The following is a 16,546-nucleotide window of genomic DNA, read 5'->3' as shown; positions in this document are numbered from 1 at the left end:
AAGGCATTGGGAAGTCATTTTGGCTCTCCTAGTAATACATCCACGGGAAGGGTGTGGAGACACTTAATGCGAGAATGGTGAAAGAGTGCCTCACATGTCAAAACAAGCAAGCTGTGCCCCTGTCAGTATTTTCCATGGCCTCCTATGGGGACTCACTGGTCCTGTCTTCATTTGGACTTTGCTGGCCCATTCCTTGGATGTGTGTGGCGTCTGATTTTGAATGTGAGCAGTGGGTTCTGCTTTGTGTTTTCCATGCCATTCACAACCTCAGTGAAGACGATCCAGATTGTTTCATGGTTGTTCGCCCTTAAAGGCGTCCCAAAAGCCTTGGTCACTGACAATGGCCCCAATTATAATCAGCAGAATTCTGATTCTTGCTGTTCAATTTAATTTCATCAGTCCACATGGTCAACCTCACAAATCACCATTTTCCCTAGAATCAGAACAGCCCCATACCTTCTTGGATCAATAGATGGTATAGGTTTTCTTTGCAGGATCCAGTGCAGCTGTGGACACCCTCCCTTTATTCTCCATTTGATTGGGCAGGCAATGTTTGAATTCCGGTTGCTGCGAAGAGGCTTTTGCTGCTGGCATATCCATGAAGTATGGGCCCATCATGGATCCAAACCACTAATGGGTGCCATAACTACTTCTTGCACTCCAGACGCCTGTAATGCGACTCTCTTTGCGCCATATACCATTTCCCCCACCCAAGACCTCCTGTGGCCAGCCACAATTCGTCACACTCTCATCCCATATGAATAGAAGGGGATCCAGTCTCCCCCCCCCCCCCAAAATGGTGAATGCTCCAACACGGTCGAGGCCTCCAGGGCCTAGATGCACTTTTGGTTGAGAAGGGCGGGCAGTGGCAACATGAATTATGGTTGTACCATGTATGCCACAGAATGTAACACTCATGCAGTCCATAGCAGCCACGCAAGATTTTCAGAAGGCGCAGCAAGAACTACAGACCAATAGATATCTCGACAGGCAAAAGTAAGAGGTCACTGGCTTTATCGCAAGACCGTGCATGTATCCATCACGAGTTAGAACGGGACAGCACGGTTCTTCCTGGAGAATAACTATTTAAGGAAACCCAGGGATCACTGTGGACAGTTCCCATCGACGAGAGTTGGCCGATTCATGCTATTGTCTATACGCCATCGATGACGACAATGTAGCGGCGAGAAGTAGGCTTCTGATTTGGAAAACAATTCTCACCGAGTGTTGGTCATTTCAATGTTTAGTTCCGGCTCCAGGGATTTAGGTGGAGCCAAATCCACAGAATTGTATTTTGTTCGGAAACGCAGAGGAGATACAGTCAGATTGTAATTATAAATTGTGACACACAGTTAATTTGCCTTTCGAACGGACAATAATGAAACTGAGACAATATATTCTGCGTCAACTGGGATACTCAATAATGAAAAACAGATGGATTTTGCAGAAATTATGAGCTCCAAAGTGAGAATAAACGGCTAAAGGGTAGTTCTGATGTATGAATGCATGAACCCCACAGGAATTCCCCCACATAGATGCAGCACACTCATAGGCCTGGCCTCAGAAACATGCTTTATAATTGCACGGAAGTTACCCGTGTATTTGTCATCTTGTTTGTCAACTTCAGTAGGATCTAAGTCGTTAAGGGGGCCTTAATGCAATCTCCTGACTTCCACAGATAATCACCACATCAATGAGAGACTCTAGCCGTTTTCTGTTTCCTTCCCACCTGTTCCACCAAGCCTTGGTCCTGGCGATGTTTCATTTCTCTTGCCTTGTTCATCATCATGTGAACAAAATTTTTACCATGAATTGGAGTAGCTATATAGTAAGTACTGCAGGCCTGGATGTTGAAATATTGAAGATCATTACTTCTACACCAGAAACTTGGAGTTTTCCAGGGCTGTAACATTTTGATTACTACCTTTACCAGACTTGTCATAGCGAAAAACAGACATTACTTACGGAAAACACCGTCCTCTTTGGCAACGTAAACTAAAATAAAGTTGAATGTTCGATATTGGCAAATTTGCAAAGTGAGGGGAAATATATAAATTGCATTAGGCACAGAAAAGTTTTTGAACTGTTGTATCTTCAGGTGGTAATAAAATTTTTTGACACTTAGCGAACAAATACTTATCTCATAGTTACAGCCCGATCGTGTATTGTCTCCACGCAGCCAAACATTACTATTTCCAACCAATGATCGGCTCAATGGGACCAGAGGACCCAGTCCACTCCAGTATGAAGCTAGCGCCAGCTTGCACTGTGCCTTGTTGACAACTTGGGCCATGACTTCGTCGGGATCTGCACCATCCTCGAACTCTACAATCAGATCTTACCAACTTTAATCGGGACTCATCCAATCAGACCACCGTCTTCCAGTCGTCTAGGGTCCTACCAGTGTGATCACGAGCACAGGAGAGGGGCTACAGGGAAAGTCGTGCTGTTATGCAAATGCACTCACGTTGGTCACCTGCTGTCATAGCCCATTAACGTAAGTTCGCTGCACTGTCCTAAGAGATGCGTTTATCGTATGTCTCACATTGATTTTTGCGGTTGTTTCGCCAAGTGTTCCTCGCTTCTTAGCACTGACAAACGCCGCTGCTCTCGGCCCCTAAATGAACGCCGTCGGCCATTGCCCTGTTTGTGATGAGAGGTACTCTCAGCATACTCTTGTCGCTGTGGATCTCCCAATGTTGAATTGTCTAACGATTTCCGAAATGGAATGTCCCATTTCTCTACCTCCTCCTTCTAATCAGCGTTCAAAGTTTATTAATCCCCGTCGTGCGGCTATAATCAAGCTGGAAACCTTTTCATGTGAATCACCTGAATACAATCGACAGCTCGGCCAATAAACTGCCGCTTCAAACCTTTTGTACGCCGGACTACCGCCATATGTGAGAGTGCATACCGCTATCCCATGATTTTGCCACCTCTGTGTGGATGTAGCAGCAGGCATCTCTCGTAATTTGATTCTCGAACTTCAACCGTGGACTTCCTCTGGTATTTTTCTGGTATATATATGTCCATTGCACCTAAACAGATAATCAACAAACCCTTTCTAGCCAGCATTATTTTATTGATTTCGTTGTTTGTTATCTTATTAGTCCCTTTGACATTTCACGGTGTGCCTTTAACAACACATTTCAAAAGTATTACGTTTTTCAGTTCCTTATATCAAGGAGTCCAGGTCTCACATTTACAGGATGCAACACAACAAACACGCTTTTGGAAGCATTTTTCTGGTGTGTTAGCAGTCAGGTTTAGAGGCTAACATCTTTTTTCTAGGTTTTGTTCTGATTCTTACTTTATCCTCGCTCCTTACACCTCCAGCTATTTTATTTCCTAAATAAGCAACAATGTGTTGGAGTACGTGGCCATCCACGACAGGTACTCGGACGCTGATTTGTCGTCGTTTTGTCACAAACCATTAAAAATACAGTTTCGTCGTGACTTCGTCCACTTCATTTAAGGTGGAATCTAAGATGTGCTGGATCAAATGGTGTCGTTAAGGATATGTGGGTATTCACGTGACTCATTTTTTTGACACAGGAAGAATGTCGTATTGTTGTAATGACTTGTGAAGAACAGTATTTCTACTAGGAGTACTATGTGGGTCATTTTTGACCCAGCTTACCCGCCTCTATAATCATCGCACGACCAAATGCTCCCGTGACTTTTCATCATTTATGGGGTTGTACAACTTACCCAAATTTCATCCCCCCTAGCTCACTCACCTATAAGTACGAAAAATTTATCTATTATACCAGTAGTACAATGTGGGTCATTTTTGACACGTACCCGCACAGTTTGATACAGGTAATACCGGTTTTCTGGCACTAAATAGTTTCTGGGCACGCCTCGACGTTTTTCACGAGCTGTTAGAGTATATTCTACTTTGGGCCAAAAAGAATGTTAAATACAAATTATTCGGTTGTCGAATGATACTTTATATCAGCGAGGCTTTCTGTTTTCTATGAACTGGCGACATGCAGACCTACGCGGAGTAACATTGCAAAACTACAGAATAATATGTGACATATTACACTTCATTATTTTCATCGTGGCAGCGACAGTATAAAAGAGGTAGTGCCGGAGAACATACGTTGTCATATGTAATTTTATTTATGTTCGGAACAGGCTTATGTTTCTTGAAGCTATTTTATTGGTCTTGACGCAGCTGCTGGTCTAAGGCATTTTTCATTTATTTGTGTTTATGAGTTCTGAACAAGGCTATATTATTACAGCAGAAACCATGGTCCATATTTAAAATAAACAAAATTTAGTGCAACTGCGGGCTGTTTTTCATTCGAGACAACATATTATACAGTGCAGAATCCTTCGCCCCCTCCTACACTACTGTCTGGAGCACTGCTAACAGTTCTCTTACCCTACAGCAGATGTTAGTCGCGTCGCCCTTATGGAACGTTACGACTGACAGCTTCTTCACCTCCATGAAACAGGCAGATGAGCTGAAACAAATTGGAACAAGTTTAGTTTGTGGTCTTCGGAGATCACTCAATGAGGTTCTTCCTGCAGCACGAAGTAGAGAGGACACATGGTATGCAACACACAAGTCAGGCGACCATCTTCTCGCAGCTTACCACAGGAAAAAGTAAAAGATATCCATATCCTGAGTAGCATGCATTCCATCCTTACCCGACGCATCCACCAGCATCTCAGGCAGCACCACCTCCTTCTCACTACCCAACGTGGCTTTCCTTCGCTGCTGATGACCTTCTCCCTCACCTCACTCACCTCCCCTCTGAACAACTCAACTCCCGTCTCTCCACCATCTCCCTCTCGCTCGACCTTGAACGTGCTTACGACTGTGTATCGTATTCCGGGCTCCTCTTCAAGCTCCAAAGCTTCGCCCTTCCTATTAACTACGTCTGTCTGATCGGGTCCTATCTTTTGCAACGTCCTTCCTATGTCACCATCCATAACACGGATTCCTACACCTTATACCCCTCCGCCGGTGTGCTGCAAGGTTCTGTCCTCTCCCCTCTTCTCTACTTTCTATGTACGGCGGACATGCCACTACTTTCAGCCCCCATTCACCTTCTCCACAACGCCGATGACACCGCCTTCCTTCCCCTTACCCCACCCTGCAATGCTGCCAACACCTTCTCCAATCCCATCTTGACCGATTCATCACATGGTGTAACCAGTGGTTGCTCAAGGTCAATCCTTCAAAGACCCAGGCGATCACTGTAGGCAAAACCACCCCTTCCTTCTGTGGATTTCTATCTCTCCATCTACGGCCATCCTATAAACCTCACCCCCACCCTCAAGTACCTTGGCGTCACCCTTGACCGTCACCTCTCCAGGATCCCCCATCTCCAGACAATCCAAGCCAAGGCACACTCCCAACTCCGCCTCCTCAAGTTCCTTTCTAGCCGCACATGGAGTCTGGACCCCTCCACCATCCTTTACATCTATAAATCCCTCATCCACCCTATCCTCTGCTATGCCCATCCCTCCTGGACCTCTGACTCTTCCACCTACAAATCCCTTCAAATCGTGGAACACCATGTGCTCTGCCTCACCTATTGCATCAGCCTACCCTCCTCCACGTGGACCTCATTCCATTCCCCACACCTCCTCCTTTTCCTTGAATTGATACAGATCCTCTACACCTCCTGAGACTTGATTCCCTTCACCCACTTGTTTCTTCCATGCTTTCCCACCCCCGTCCACTTCTGCGCCTGTACTCCCACATCCCACCCACTCTCCATCTCTCCACACTCCATACCGTTCCCCAAGGTGGCTTCTGCCAACTCCCCCTCCCTGATGAATCACTCACCCCTTCCATCTACCCCTCCTACCAATTTTAATCCTCCCCTTCCTCCACCTGTGGTTTTTTCCCCAGGGCACCCTCTCTTCCTTCTCTTCCTCATCTCTTCCTCCCTCCCTCCTCTCCCCTGGGCTTCCCGTACCCCCTTCCTTCTACCCCCCTCACTTCTCCTCTGTCACTGGCATCTACACCCTCCCCCTCTCCGTCCTACCCACACCTTTCCCCTTTGGCAAGTCCCTGGCTTTGTGCATGGGCAGTGAATAGTCATGCGCCGGAGATTGTCGCTAGTGTTTGTGTGTGTCTTCGTGTTAGTGCTTAAGTGTCTATGTTAGTGCTCCAACATTTCACATGTGTAATTTCTGTCTTCTCTGTTTGTGAACAACTGCTGAACGTTTTTTATTCGGACATTGCGCCTGTGAGTGACTACATGTAGTTTAATATGCCTGACTACCGTTTTTTATCCACCATGTTCGTTTTGTTTTTTCGTCTCTCATCATGCTACATGTGTGTTATCTGTGACCAAAGAGCGGCATAGATAGGCCGCTGCCGGCCTACCTTTCTTGTAAAGGTGTTTAAGTAACAATAAAGAAACAAAATAACATGCCTGCTGGATGTCAGATGAATGAGAATACTGAGAGGTAACTTCCATAAACTGTGAAGTTTTATAATGTTTTTGACCAAATCGCTAGATACTACAGTCTCTAAGTTGTTACCCAACGATACCCTGTACGTGTCTTTTCCTTGTCCTCGCCATGATTAACGCTCGCACAATTTTTAAGTTACCTACATGTGAGAAGATTTCACGTCGGGACCTTATCCTCAGAGTAGCAGATGACCGTGCTGCCTCTTACACACTGCAGACAAAAGTCAGTCTCCCCTTACAGGCACTCGATACTGCCAGTGGCCAATAAGGAATTAGAAGGTCTTCTCAAATTCAGGTTTCCTGCAGACAACAAAACAACAAAGGGAAATAAAACGTCAAGTGCAACAAGTACGTGTGCAAAAGTTGACGAGCAAAAACTCCTGTCGGCTTTCTGAATCCCAGAATCCCAGATTAGGCAATTCTGTCGCGTCCTTGTTCTTAAATATACTTAAATATGTATAATTATATGCTGAAGTTATTTGCTCTTATGTTTTATTTCCTTCATAGCAATAACTACAAAAAATGCAGAGCATTTTAGTCACCTACGGCTTTTTAGAATCTTTCACAAATATTTGGTACTTATCTTATTATTATATAAAAGGAAAAATACTATTAATACATAAACAATATGTTTTAATTCTGCTTCAATCTTTTTATAAAGAAAAACATTGCAACATTCCTTTACCAAATTTACGAAAGATTGTGGAATTTCTTCTGTGACATTTAAAATAAAAAAATGTTTACTTAGAGAAAATTTATATTTTACCGTGTACTATTCATTTTAGAGACGTATTGTCAACATGAAGACACTCAAAATACCACCCAAATACGAACAAAATGGTGGTTTTCTACTGCAGGTAAAGAATGACCCACATGATACTACCAGCAGTATGGCGAAGTCTACTTCTTTTAGTGTTAGGAAGTAATGGTTGACGCAGATCCACTTGTGGCTCAAGCATGTTCTCACATGGAGATTGCTGTGCAAGGGGGAAGGTCTACTCAGTGACGCTGTGTTTCAGAATCGCCCACAGCAGGACAGGTCCAGGAGGGGAAAGAGGCTGCAGCTGTGGACCTGGGCACCCTGCTGGACGCTGGAGGCAGCGCTGTGGTGACTCTGGTGGCGGGCGACACCCGTCTGGCAGCGCACAGGGCCGTCCTGGCCGCCAGGAGTCCCGTGTTCGCCTCTATTTTCAGCCACGGCACGCTGGAGGCCACAGTCCCAGACGTGGGGGGCCCGCTGCTGCGCCATCTCGTGGCCTACATGTATACCCTGCAGGCCCCGCAGCTGGCCAGAATGGCCCCCCAGCTGCTGGTCGCGGCTCATAAGTACGGCTTGTCAGGCCTGAAGGCACTGTGCGAGCAGCAGTTGGCCTCACAGCTGTCTGTTGAGACTGCGGCGACCACAGCTCTGCTCGCTATTCGGAACTCCTGTAGCACCCTTAAGAAGGCCGCCGCCGGCTTTATAAAGACTCATATTTTACACGTCATGGCCACGAAGGGCTGGGCAGATGCGCTACATTGTCAGCCTGAAGATCTGATTGAAGTGCTCAAGCTGCTGTCTGAGCCACCGGCAGAAACCAGGTAAACACAAGACAAGCTACATGTCTCCGTTGTCCAGTCCTGTGTAGTTCTGTGTGTTTGCGTGTATTTCGAGCTCCCGAGTTTCCTTACGTGTATCTGTGCAGCAAAATAAACCATCACTGACAGACATTTTCTGATATCTGGTGATACTTTCATTGATTTCTCATGTTAGATTAATGTTGTCGTTGTGATCTTCAGTCCAGAGACTGGTTCGAAGGAGCTCTCCATGCTACTGTATCCTGTGCAAGCTTTTTCATCTCCCAGTACCTACTGCAACCAACATCCTTCTGAACCAGCTTAATATATTCATGTCTGGGTCTCCCTCTAAAGTTTTTACCCACCACGTTGCCCTGAAATACTAAATCAGTGATCCCTTGATGCCTCAGAATGTGTCCAACCAACAGATCCCTTCCTTAATTAAAGTGCTACAAATTCCTCTTCTCCCCCAATTCTATTCAATGCATCCTCATTAGTTATGTGATCTACCAATCTAATCTTCATCATTTTTCTGTAGCACCACATTTGGAAAGCTTCTACTCTTTTCTTGACTAAACTATTTATCATCAATCTTTCACTTCCATACATGGCTACACTCCATACAAATACTTTCAGAAAAGGCTTCCTGACTCTTGAACCTATACTCGATGTTAACAAACATCTCTTCTTCAGAAACGCTTTCCTTGCCACTGCTGGTCTACATTTTATACGCCCTCTACTTCAACTATCATCAGCTACTTTGCTCCCCAAATAGCAAAACTCATGTACTACTTTAAGTTTGTCATTTCCTAATCTAATTCCCTCAGCATCACCTGATTTAATTCAACTACATTCCATTATCTGCCTTTTGCTTTTGTTGATGTCCATCTTATATCCTCCTTTCAAGACACTGTCTATTTCTTTCAACTGCTCTTCCTGGTCCTTTGCTGTCTGTGACAGAATTGCAATGTTGTCGCCAAACCTCAGAGTCTTTATTTCATCTCCATGGATTTTAATTCCTACTCCTAATTTCTCTTTTTTTCCCTTTACTGCTTGCTCAATATGTAGATTGAATAACATCAGGGATAGGCTACAGCCCTGTCTCAGTGCCTTCCCAAACACTGCTTCCCTGTCATGCCTGTCAATTGTTATAGCTGCCATCAGGTTTCTGTACCAATTGTAAATAGCCTTTCGCTCCCTGTATTTGACCCCTGCCACCTTCAAAATTTGAAAAAGAGTATTCCAGTAAACATTCTCAAAAGATTTCTCTATGTCCCCAAATCTTACAAACGTAGGTTTACGTACCGTTAATCTATCTTATAAGTCGTAGGGTCAGTATTGCCTCACGTCTTGCAACATTTGTATTGAATCCAAACTGGTCTTCCAATGCTCGCTTTCTACCATTTCCATTCGTCTGTAAAGAATTCGTGTTTAGTATTATGCAGCCTTGACTTGTTAAACTGTAATATTCACACCTGTTAGATTTAAAGAAGTACTAGGTCCCACTGGGTTTATTAGCGGATAGGTTAGGTTAAAAAAGTCATTGGAGAACTAAATTATTCATTGATTTATAAATGGTTTTATCATTATTTGCGGTCATTATTTGTGCTGAACTGCATATGTGCAACAGCCTTATAGGTTGTGGTGTAAAGTATCTGAATAAATGGTAAATTTGCTGTGAAGACAGCAGGAGCCATATCAGTGGTGGACACAGTGATGTGCCTCTTACAGCAGATGTACCGTAGACACAACGATGTGTAGTGTGAGCAGCCAGGGCAGCGAGCCTACAGGCTTTATTCTGTGTGATGTGCAATTTACCATAAATCTCTTTACTCAGTATTACATATATTGTTGTCTGCTGTCTCTGCTGGTGTTCACAATGAGATACTTACAAGCGGCATATGCTGCATAATGGAAAGATGGCGTTGATCAACAAGCGTGTAGTCCGACATTAACACCAGGAACTCTACAGCGCAGTTCAAACAGATCAGAAAAGAATGTAAAACTTTCCATCTCTGACGTTGTCATGACATAAATATCAAACCTTGGAAAAAATAGGTGCTCTACAGAAGACGGTCAGACTGATCGCTATTTCCACATAACTACTGCATTTTCATTTCTATGTTTCTCCTTCACTTTCTATGTTTATTTCTGAAATATACCTACGGTTCAGACAAAAAACTTCGTTTATTCTCCACAAATAGTACAGTCTTATTAGATACACGTCTTAAGATGTGTGCTAGGTTCCAAGAAGAATGGTGCGGTCCTGAATCGAATCATGAGGAAGACTTCCGTTGCAGGACGTGACACAAGTACGTCTCCAGGAAGCTGTAGGTACTCACTCCTCAAACAGCCTGCGGTCACTTCAGGAGACAACAGGCCAGTCTCTACAACTCATGAAGATCCACAAAATGCGCAGATTCACACAACGCTTCCCCATTTCCTTTCGCATTTTGTTCAGTTGTTCCAAAGGATATATGCTGTAATTTGGACATCCCCATTTTCTAGCACATTAGGAGAGGTGGTTTTATTAGTCAAAACGCTGTATGTGCTTCTTGGTGGAACATCTGTCAGTTGTCTAGTAACCTGCCGGCCTTGCTTGTACTTCTCTATGCTGTTTCTGAAGGCTGCCCAAAGAAGAAAAAGTGTTAGGACCTTCCCTAGCCCATACATTGCAGTTACTGATAGATCTCCCACAATATGAGCATTCATAAGACTTTTTGTCTCATTATATTTTTTTATATGCTATATCACTTAACAAATGCACCATAAAATCCTCATGCCCAATAGTTCACACATATTTGGTTTTTGCGGATGTTTTTTTGTGTGTACGTGTACAGTGTGCTCAGAAATTTCCTTTAGAGACTTATATGATTTGTAGAGGGGCGTGAGAACTGGAATCTATGTCCAAAAACATACTGTTTCCCTCCTACGACGGTCTCAGTTCAGATGTTCAACTCATCCACTTCTGCTTGAGCAGCTGAGTTAGGTGTGATGCAGTACAGTCATTAGATAACAATTCGAAAGAAACACAACGAAATATCCCTTTATCAGCTAAGCCTCCTTGTTTGTATTGTCACTTAAATATTACGTGTTCACATTACTCCAACACATAAAATCAACCTAGAATACTGTACATGCAGAAGGTAATGTTTAAGTGTTAATGCAAACAAATGTGCGGAACTGATAAATGGATGCTTCGTTATGTTTACTTTCGGTCTGTTACCTAATAACTGTACTACATCATGCCTAATTCACTTCCTGAAGCAGAAGTACATGATTTAAACATGTGAACTCAAACTGTCGTAGAATGCATACAGTACATTTCCAAACAGGATTCCTGTTCAAAATATTAAGTACTCTGCCCCCTTTACAAGTCCTAGCAGTTTGTAAAGAGAATTTCCGAACACCCTCTGTATGCTTCCATCACTGATAGAGTTTCCACTCATCAACCTGTATCTTCTCCTCACTTGTAGCAACCACAGCTTACTTTAGTCACATTTAATGACTAGTAATGATTTAATGCGTCTTTACACAACATTACATTGTCTCCTGTGTTACGTAACCCATGTCTCCTTAATTTAAATCCAACTCTTTCCTTCGTTCTACAGGAAATCCTCTTACCACAGTGTGATAGAACTGTATACATAGAACATAAGAATTAAACAGAATTTCTATTTTCATTCAAATAATAACTTCTGACTACATATCACCCATAAGTGTATGTATAGAATGCTTCTGTTTGCCTTTTTTATCTTACTCAATGCTCAATGTTCGCTAGTTTATTTACAGTGCTCGTTGGCCAACGTAAAACAAATATATTTACTTGCCTATTTTGGTGACAGTTAAACGTATTAAGGGAATAGCTGCACAGCATCACACATTCTGTATCCCTTGCTTCTCTAAATTTCTTTTGGTGCACAGTTCAGAATCTACTCTTCTGTAGTTTACCAGCTGTGCATCTTACAGCCAAGTCCCTAACAGCTACCGATACTATCTGATGATAATGGTACAAGTTGTACATGTAAAGATTATTTCCATTTTTATTTCTGTAGCAATGTGGTTTTTATGTATTTAAACTACGCTGATGACTAGTTGTCATGTCAGTTCAACCTAAATGTTGAACTTAGCATGTATCTTTTCTTTGTACTTTAATTTATTCAGCCTGTTGTTTGCTAAGCGATGCTACTAGTGCGGGGGATAAACCGATTAGCACAGGGGTAAGTCCTTCGTCTCAGAGGACCCACTACTGATGTTGAAAGTGTGTGTTCTATTAGTTGTATCTGGAAAAACTCTCAGCAGCATTGTCTGCAGTAGGCTGACCTCTGTCCTCCGTGTGCACTGCGTGACCACACCCTGTGTCTCTGCACAGCATTCCAGCCACTGGAGACAGCGAGGTCACCCCGACCAGTCAGCTGCACATGGGCCACAAAAACTGCAGCAGGGCTCCTGTTCCAGCTGCAAAGCACACAGCTACCTGCCCCACTCCCACATTTGACGATGCTTCCGTCTCTTTCCTGCGGTGAGTACTGTCGCTATACATGCACGATTTCCACATTCACCATATCACATATGAGGGCGTTAGCCAAGTGATATTATCCTAACACAGAATTTCACTTTATTGTATTTTTCGATAAAATAGAAGTTATAATTGTCAAGAAACGGCATTTTATTTGTTAACTTTTGATGTTTGTGTAAGCATTTATCATAGTGTTTCTCGAGATATGTTTGTGGGAACAGAGTGTGAATTACAACCTGTTCAGACCACAATTGGTCCACTCATGCAGTTATTTGACAAAGGGACGAGAAACAACATTTTCTCCTTAAATTTAGTGAATGAATAGGTGTGTTGGGTGAAAGTTGTTATGTCAGAGGTGGTTTCCCATCTCCTAAAGTAAATTTGTATAAAATTGGCGTTACAGCTACATTTATGCATTGTAACTAAAAATATTACTTTAATGCGAATAAATAATTATGTACAAGTTCGTTATGGTCGTCAAAAGGAAATGATGATGGGTCATTATGAAGGAAAAGACGTAAAAATAATATCCATCAGCAGAATAAGGTTATGGAATGTTGTAGAGTGAAGTTTAATTTTTATGTGAGTTCCTGCATTTTTTCTTCAAATTAGTTTTTGACGTTTCAGTATTTAGCAACAACTGAAAATTTGCGCCATACTGGGTGTAAAATACTTGTTTAACATTTGCAACAAGCAGTAGCCTTAACTAGTAGGTCATCCTATCAAACAACCTCACTTGGCTCAAACTTTCAGCTGTCAGTTTTATTTCCATGTTTGTTTTGCAGGCACTATAATTGCATTTCACAGAATGACCCGGAACAGCACCATTGGATGAATGGCGTCTGTAAGAGACGGAGGTTTAGTCTGCCACGAGAGCCGAATATGAGATCGTCTGGCAGTAGTTGTTGGAAATCATTTGTTGGAACATCAGCCTCAATGAAACTGGAAGTCACACGTGCAGTCGTGTGGTGAAGCAGCCTAGTAGTAAAGGCGACTGCTAGTGATGAGCAAGAAGTCCGTATTCGACAGCCAGTATGGGACAAATTTTCGGTGGTCACTACATAATGGTCAAGATGGCTGCTCGTGCTAATCTGCAATCCTGCTGCGCGTGTGGTCGGGTGGAGTCGTATGTAGTGGCATACTAGGTCTTCTGTAAACAGATCTTGACTCAGCATGGGGAAATTTCTGCCTAAATGGATCCTGATATCGACTTATATTAATGCAAATCGATTGTCGATGGTAGCAGATAATGTTAGTTGACTTCACGAAAAACTGTGAAGGCACATTGCATTACATTTGTTGCATATTTAAAGACCTGCTACCTGACATTTTAAAAAGCATCTCGTGCATTATGCAATTTTACGTATAATACTGCATTGTTCTACATCACTAGTAAAATTAGTTTTGAGCTATAAAAAGAGGGTAATAACAATTAATTACAAAGTAAATTAAATTAGTTGTAGGAAATTGATTATTAATAAATCATAGTAATTTAGAACAGAAAATAGAAACATAGGAAAGGAATGATCTCCAAATATTATTTTACTGTTAAAACAAAATATAACCTATAAATTATGATTTATGTGGTTGCCATTCCATGTGGGAGGGCCTTGGCAGAAACCTTACTGAATGAAATACATCACGAGTGACTGCGAGTGTATTTGTTTATACTGTCTATGGAGTAGTGACACTAATTAGATCTTATCTAGGGCATACTATTGCACTATTTGTGTTGCCATGGCTAGATGTAGTTACCCATATACATGTCGTATGTGTGCTGTTATCTTCTATGTCTCTGAGCATGATGTTTTTATCTTTAAGCAATGTCATAGGCTGGAGTGGAACCACAGAACCTAAAGATTCGCCTCACCATATAGCATATTCCTTAGATGTAATGAGTGTCTCAGTTCTTCAGTTAGTTGTTTCCCTTCCCATTTTTAACTGTTGTATTGAAAATGCATATCAGGTAAATGAAAAAATCACTTGCGATGCCTCCTTTCTTATAGTTATCTTTTTTTGTCTGTTTTAGGTATTGAACCTCTTATAATATGAGTCTTTGTCTGATGTTATTGCTGTGCTTGTGTCATTTTCTGTGCCCGCATCTACGTCAATGTCTGTGGTGTGTCTCAGTTTGTGTCGTCCCAAGGATCGTGTTGTTACGGTTGTCATGTGCTTGTCTGAGATCTGCCGTATGAGTTTCCTCGTCTGTAGATTTCGTGCAGTGTTCTTGAAACCCTAACAGTTGCGTTGGTTAGAGCACACTATTTGTCTGGGTCTCGTAGCATTTCTTTGATGTCCTTATACTCTGTTACAGATCTTATATGTGTGAGGGTGTTGAATGTAATGTCACATGTTCAGGAGACCCATATGCCCCACATGTGCGTGTAGTACTCTAGCTAAGACCCACTCCGTTCAAGCCCAGTCGCAATGTGAACAACGGCAGGGCTTGGATCCGTATGCTTGTGATGAAGCTGTACCTGTAAATTGTGGAAGAAGGAGAAAACACGATGGCCTTTGTCGGTCATCTCCCAGTCCATTTTTCAGGCGTCAAGGTGGCTGTTATTTGACTCATGTCTACAATGTTTTCCCCTGTTATTACTGGAATCTTGTAGTGTGTACCCCTCTTTACCCAGCACACCGCCGCTCTGTGGTGGATAATGATGTCAATGCGGCAAGACCCCAGAACCACACACAAGGCTTTTACTGACGTGGTGCCAAAAGCACGCAGCATTCTGAGTAGCATGCTCCTCTGTCCTAGCCTCACTGTCCTTCCATAGGCCACTGGACACAGGCAGTGAGTGTATGCACCTGCTGCGAAGCATAGTAAGGCTTCCAAGAGAGCTGTATTATGTGTTTGTAGTGAATGTACAGGACCATATAGTGATTTCATTGCTAATGCACTTACTGTTAAAGTCAAAGACTACGTATTTTGCACGTGAACTATGCGTATACATGCCCTCAATTAGCAACAATGACAGTATTCAACATGCTTTCTTAATATAATTAAGGCGTAATAAAATAAGGTATTGTGTGACATTAGAATTTCTTTATTATTCAAGGGGATATATGGGAGCGAAAGAAGTATTGTAAAGTTTATATTTTGGTACAAAGTGCATACGTGAATTTAAGGAAACACAACGCCTGCTCCACAGAGATTCCAGTGCTTCGTGCTTAGGTGAACCAGGACATTCAGCCATGGGCATGCATAAACTGTAGATTCAATTTACATTTAAAAACCTCGTACGCCATAGGTGGACAATACAATTCACACACAGTAATACATAATCATGGAAGACAGAACACTTATTCTGAAGTTACATCACGAACTGGGAACTGACAAGCATTTGCCAAATGTCGTGCATAAAAGTAATGCAGGTGATGTAACACAAGAAGAGGTGCATGCTAACAGCCAACGAGAAGAAAGTATACAAAAAAACTACTAAAGAGACAGCCCACAGCGAGAATCTGTAGAAATGCCAGGTACCTCTCTGTTTGACGTGACAAACAAACATGCACACCGCGAAACATACGATATCGTTAAGGTCAGTGTACATACTGTCGAGGAAAAAGTTTAAAATATATTGTATGCAGTATATTCAAAATTAGTCGAATCTCAGGAAAGTACGTGACAGGAAAGGAATTATACCAATTTATAGAGTTACGAAAACCTGAGGAACGCAATCCTAATAAAATGTCTAAAAAAGCGATGAGGGAACCACTGGAGAAGGAAATAAATGTTAGAACAGAACACAAAACAAACTACGACAGTATTTAAAAGACTGGTCGAGAATTGTGTTAGTAAGGATAACAAGAAGAGAGCAGAACGTGTGTCGAGAAAGACTTTTGTTATGCATGGTTCCAATAAGCACATCGATGTACAGGTAGAAGAAAGACCTTCCTCGCTGACGGCTGTGCGAACGCGTAAAACACCTTACATAAAAGATCACAAGTTATGAAAGACTAAGTGCCTCAGAAACGGAGAGCCTTCGAACGTGCCAGTGTCGTCGGCATCTAGAGAAAGTGGCTG

General features: G+C 42.5%; 1 protein-coding gene across 1 annotated transcript in view; it reads left to right on the top strand.

Annotated features, from left to right (window-relative positions):
- The window catches only part of LOC124719970 (ankyrin-3-like), a 51,115-nt gene that overhangs the window by 21,463 nt on the left and 13,106 nt on the right, over window positions 1-16,546 (top strand). The window contains exons 3-4 of the mRNA XM_047245188.1: window positions 7,463-8,024; window positions 12,373-12,522. Coding sequence (XP_047101144.1) covers window positions 7,463-8,024; window positions 12,373-12,522 — 712 coding nt within the window. The remainder of the gene's footprint in view (window positions 1-7,462; window positions 8,025-12,372; window positions 12,523-16,546) is intronic.

Source organism: Schistocerca piceifrons, chromosome 11, assembly GCF_021461385.2.
Source record: "Schistocerca piceifrons isolate TAMUIC-IGC-003096 chromosome 11, iqSchPice1.1, whole genome shotgun sequence".
Classification (NCBI taxonomy): Eukaryota; Metazoa; Arthropoda; class Insecta; order Orthoptera; family Acrididae; genus Schistocerca; species Schistocerca piceifrons.
This window is presented reverse-complemented; position numbering and strand designations above follow the sequence as displayed.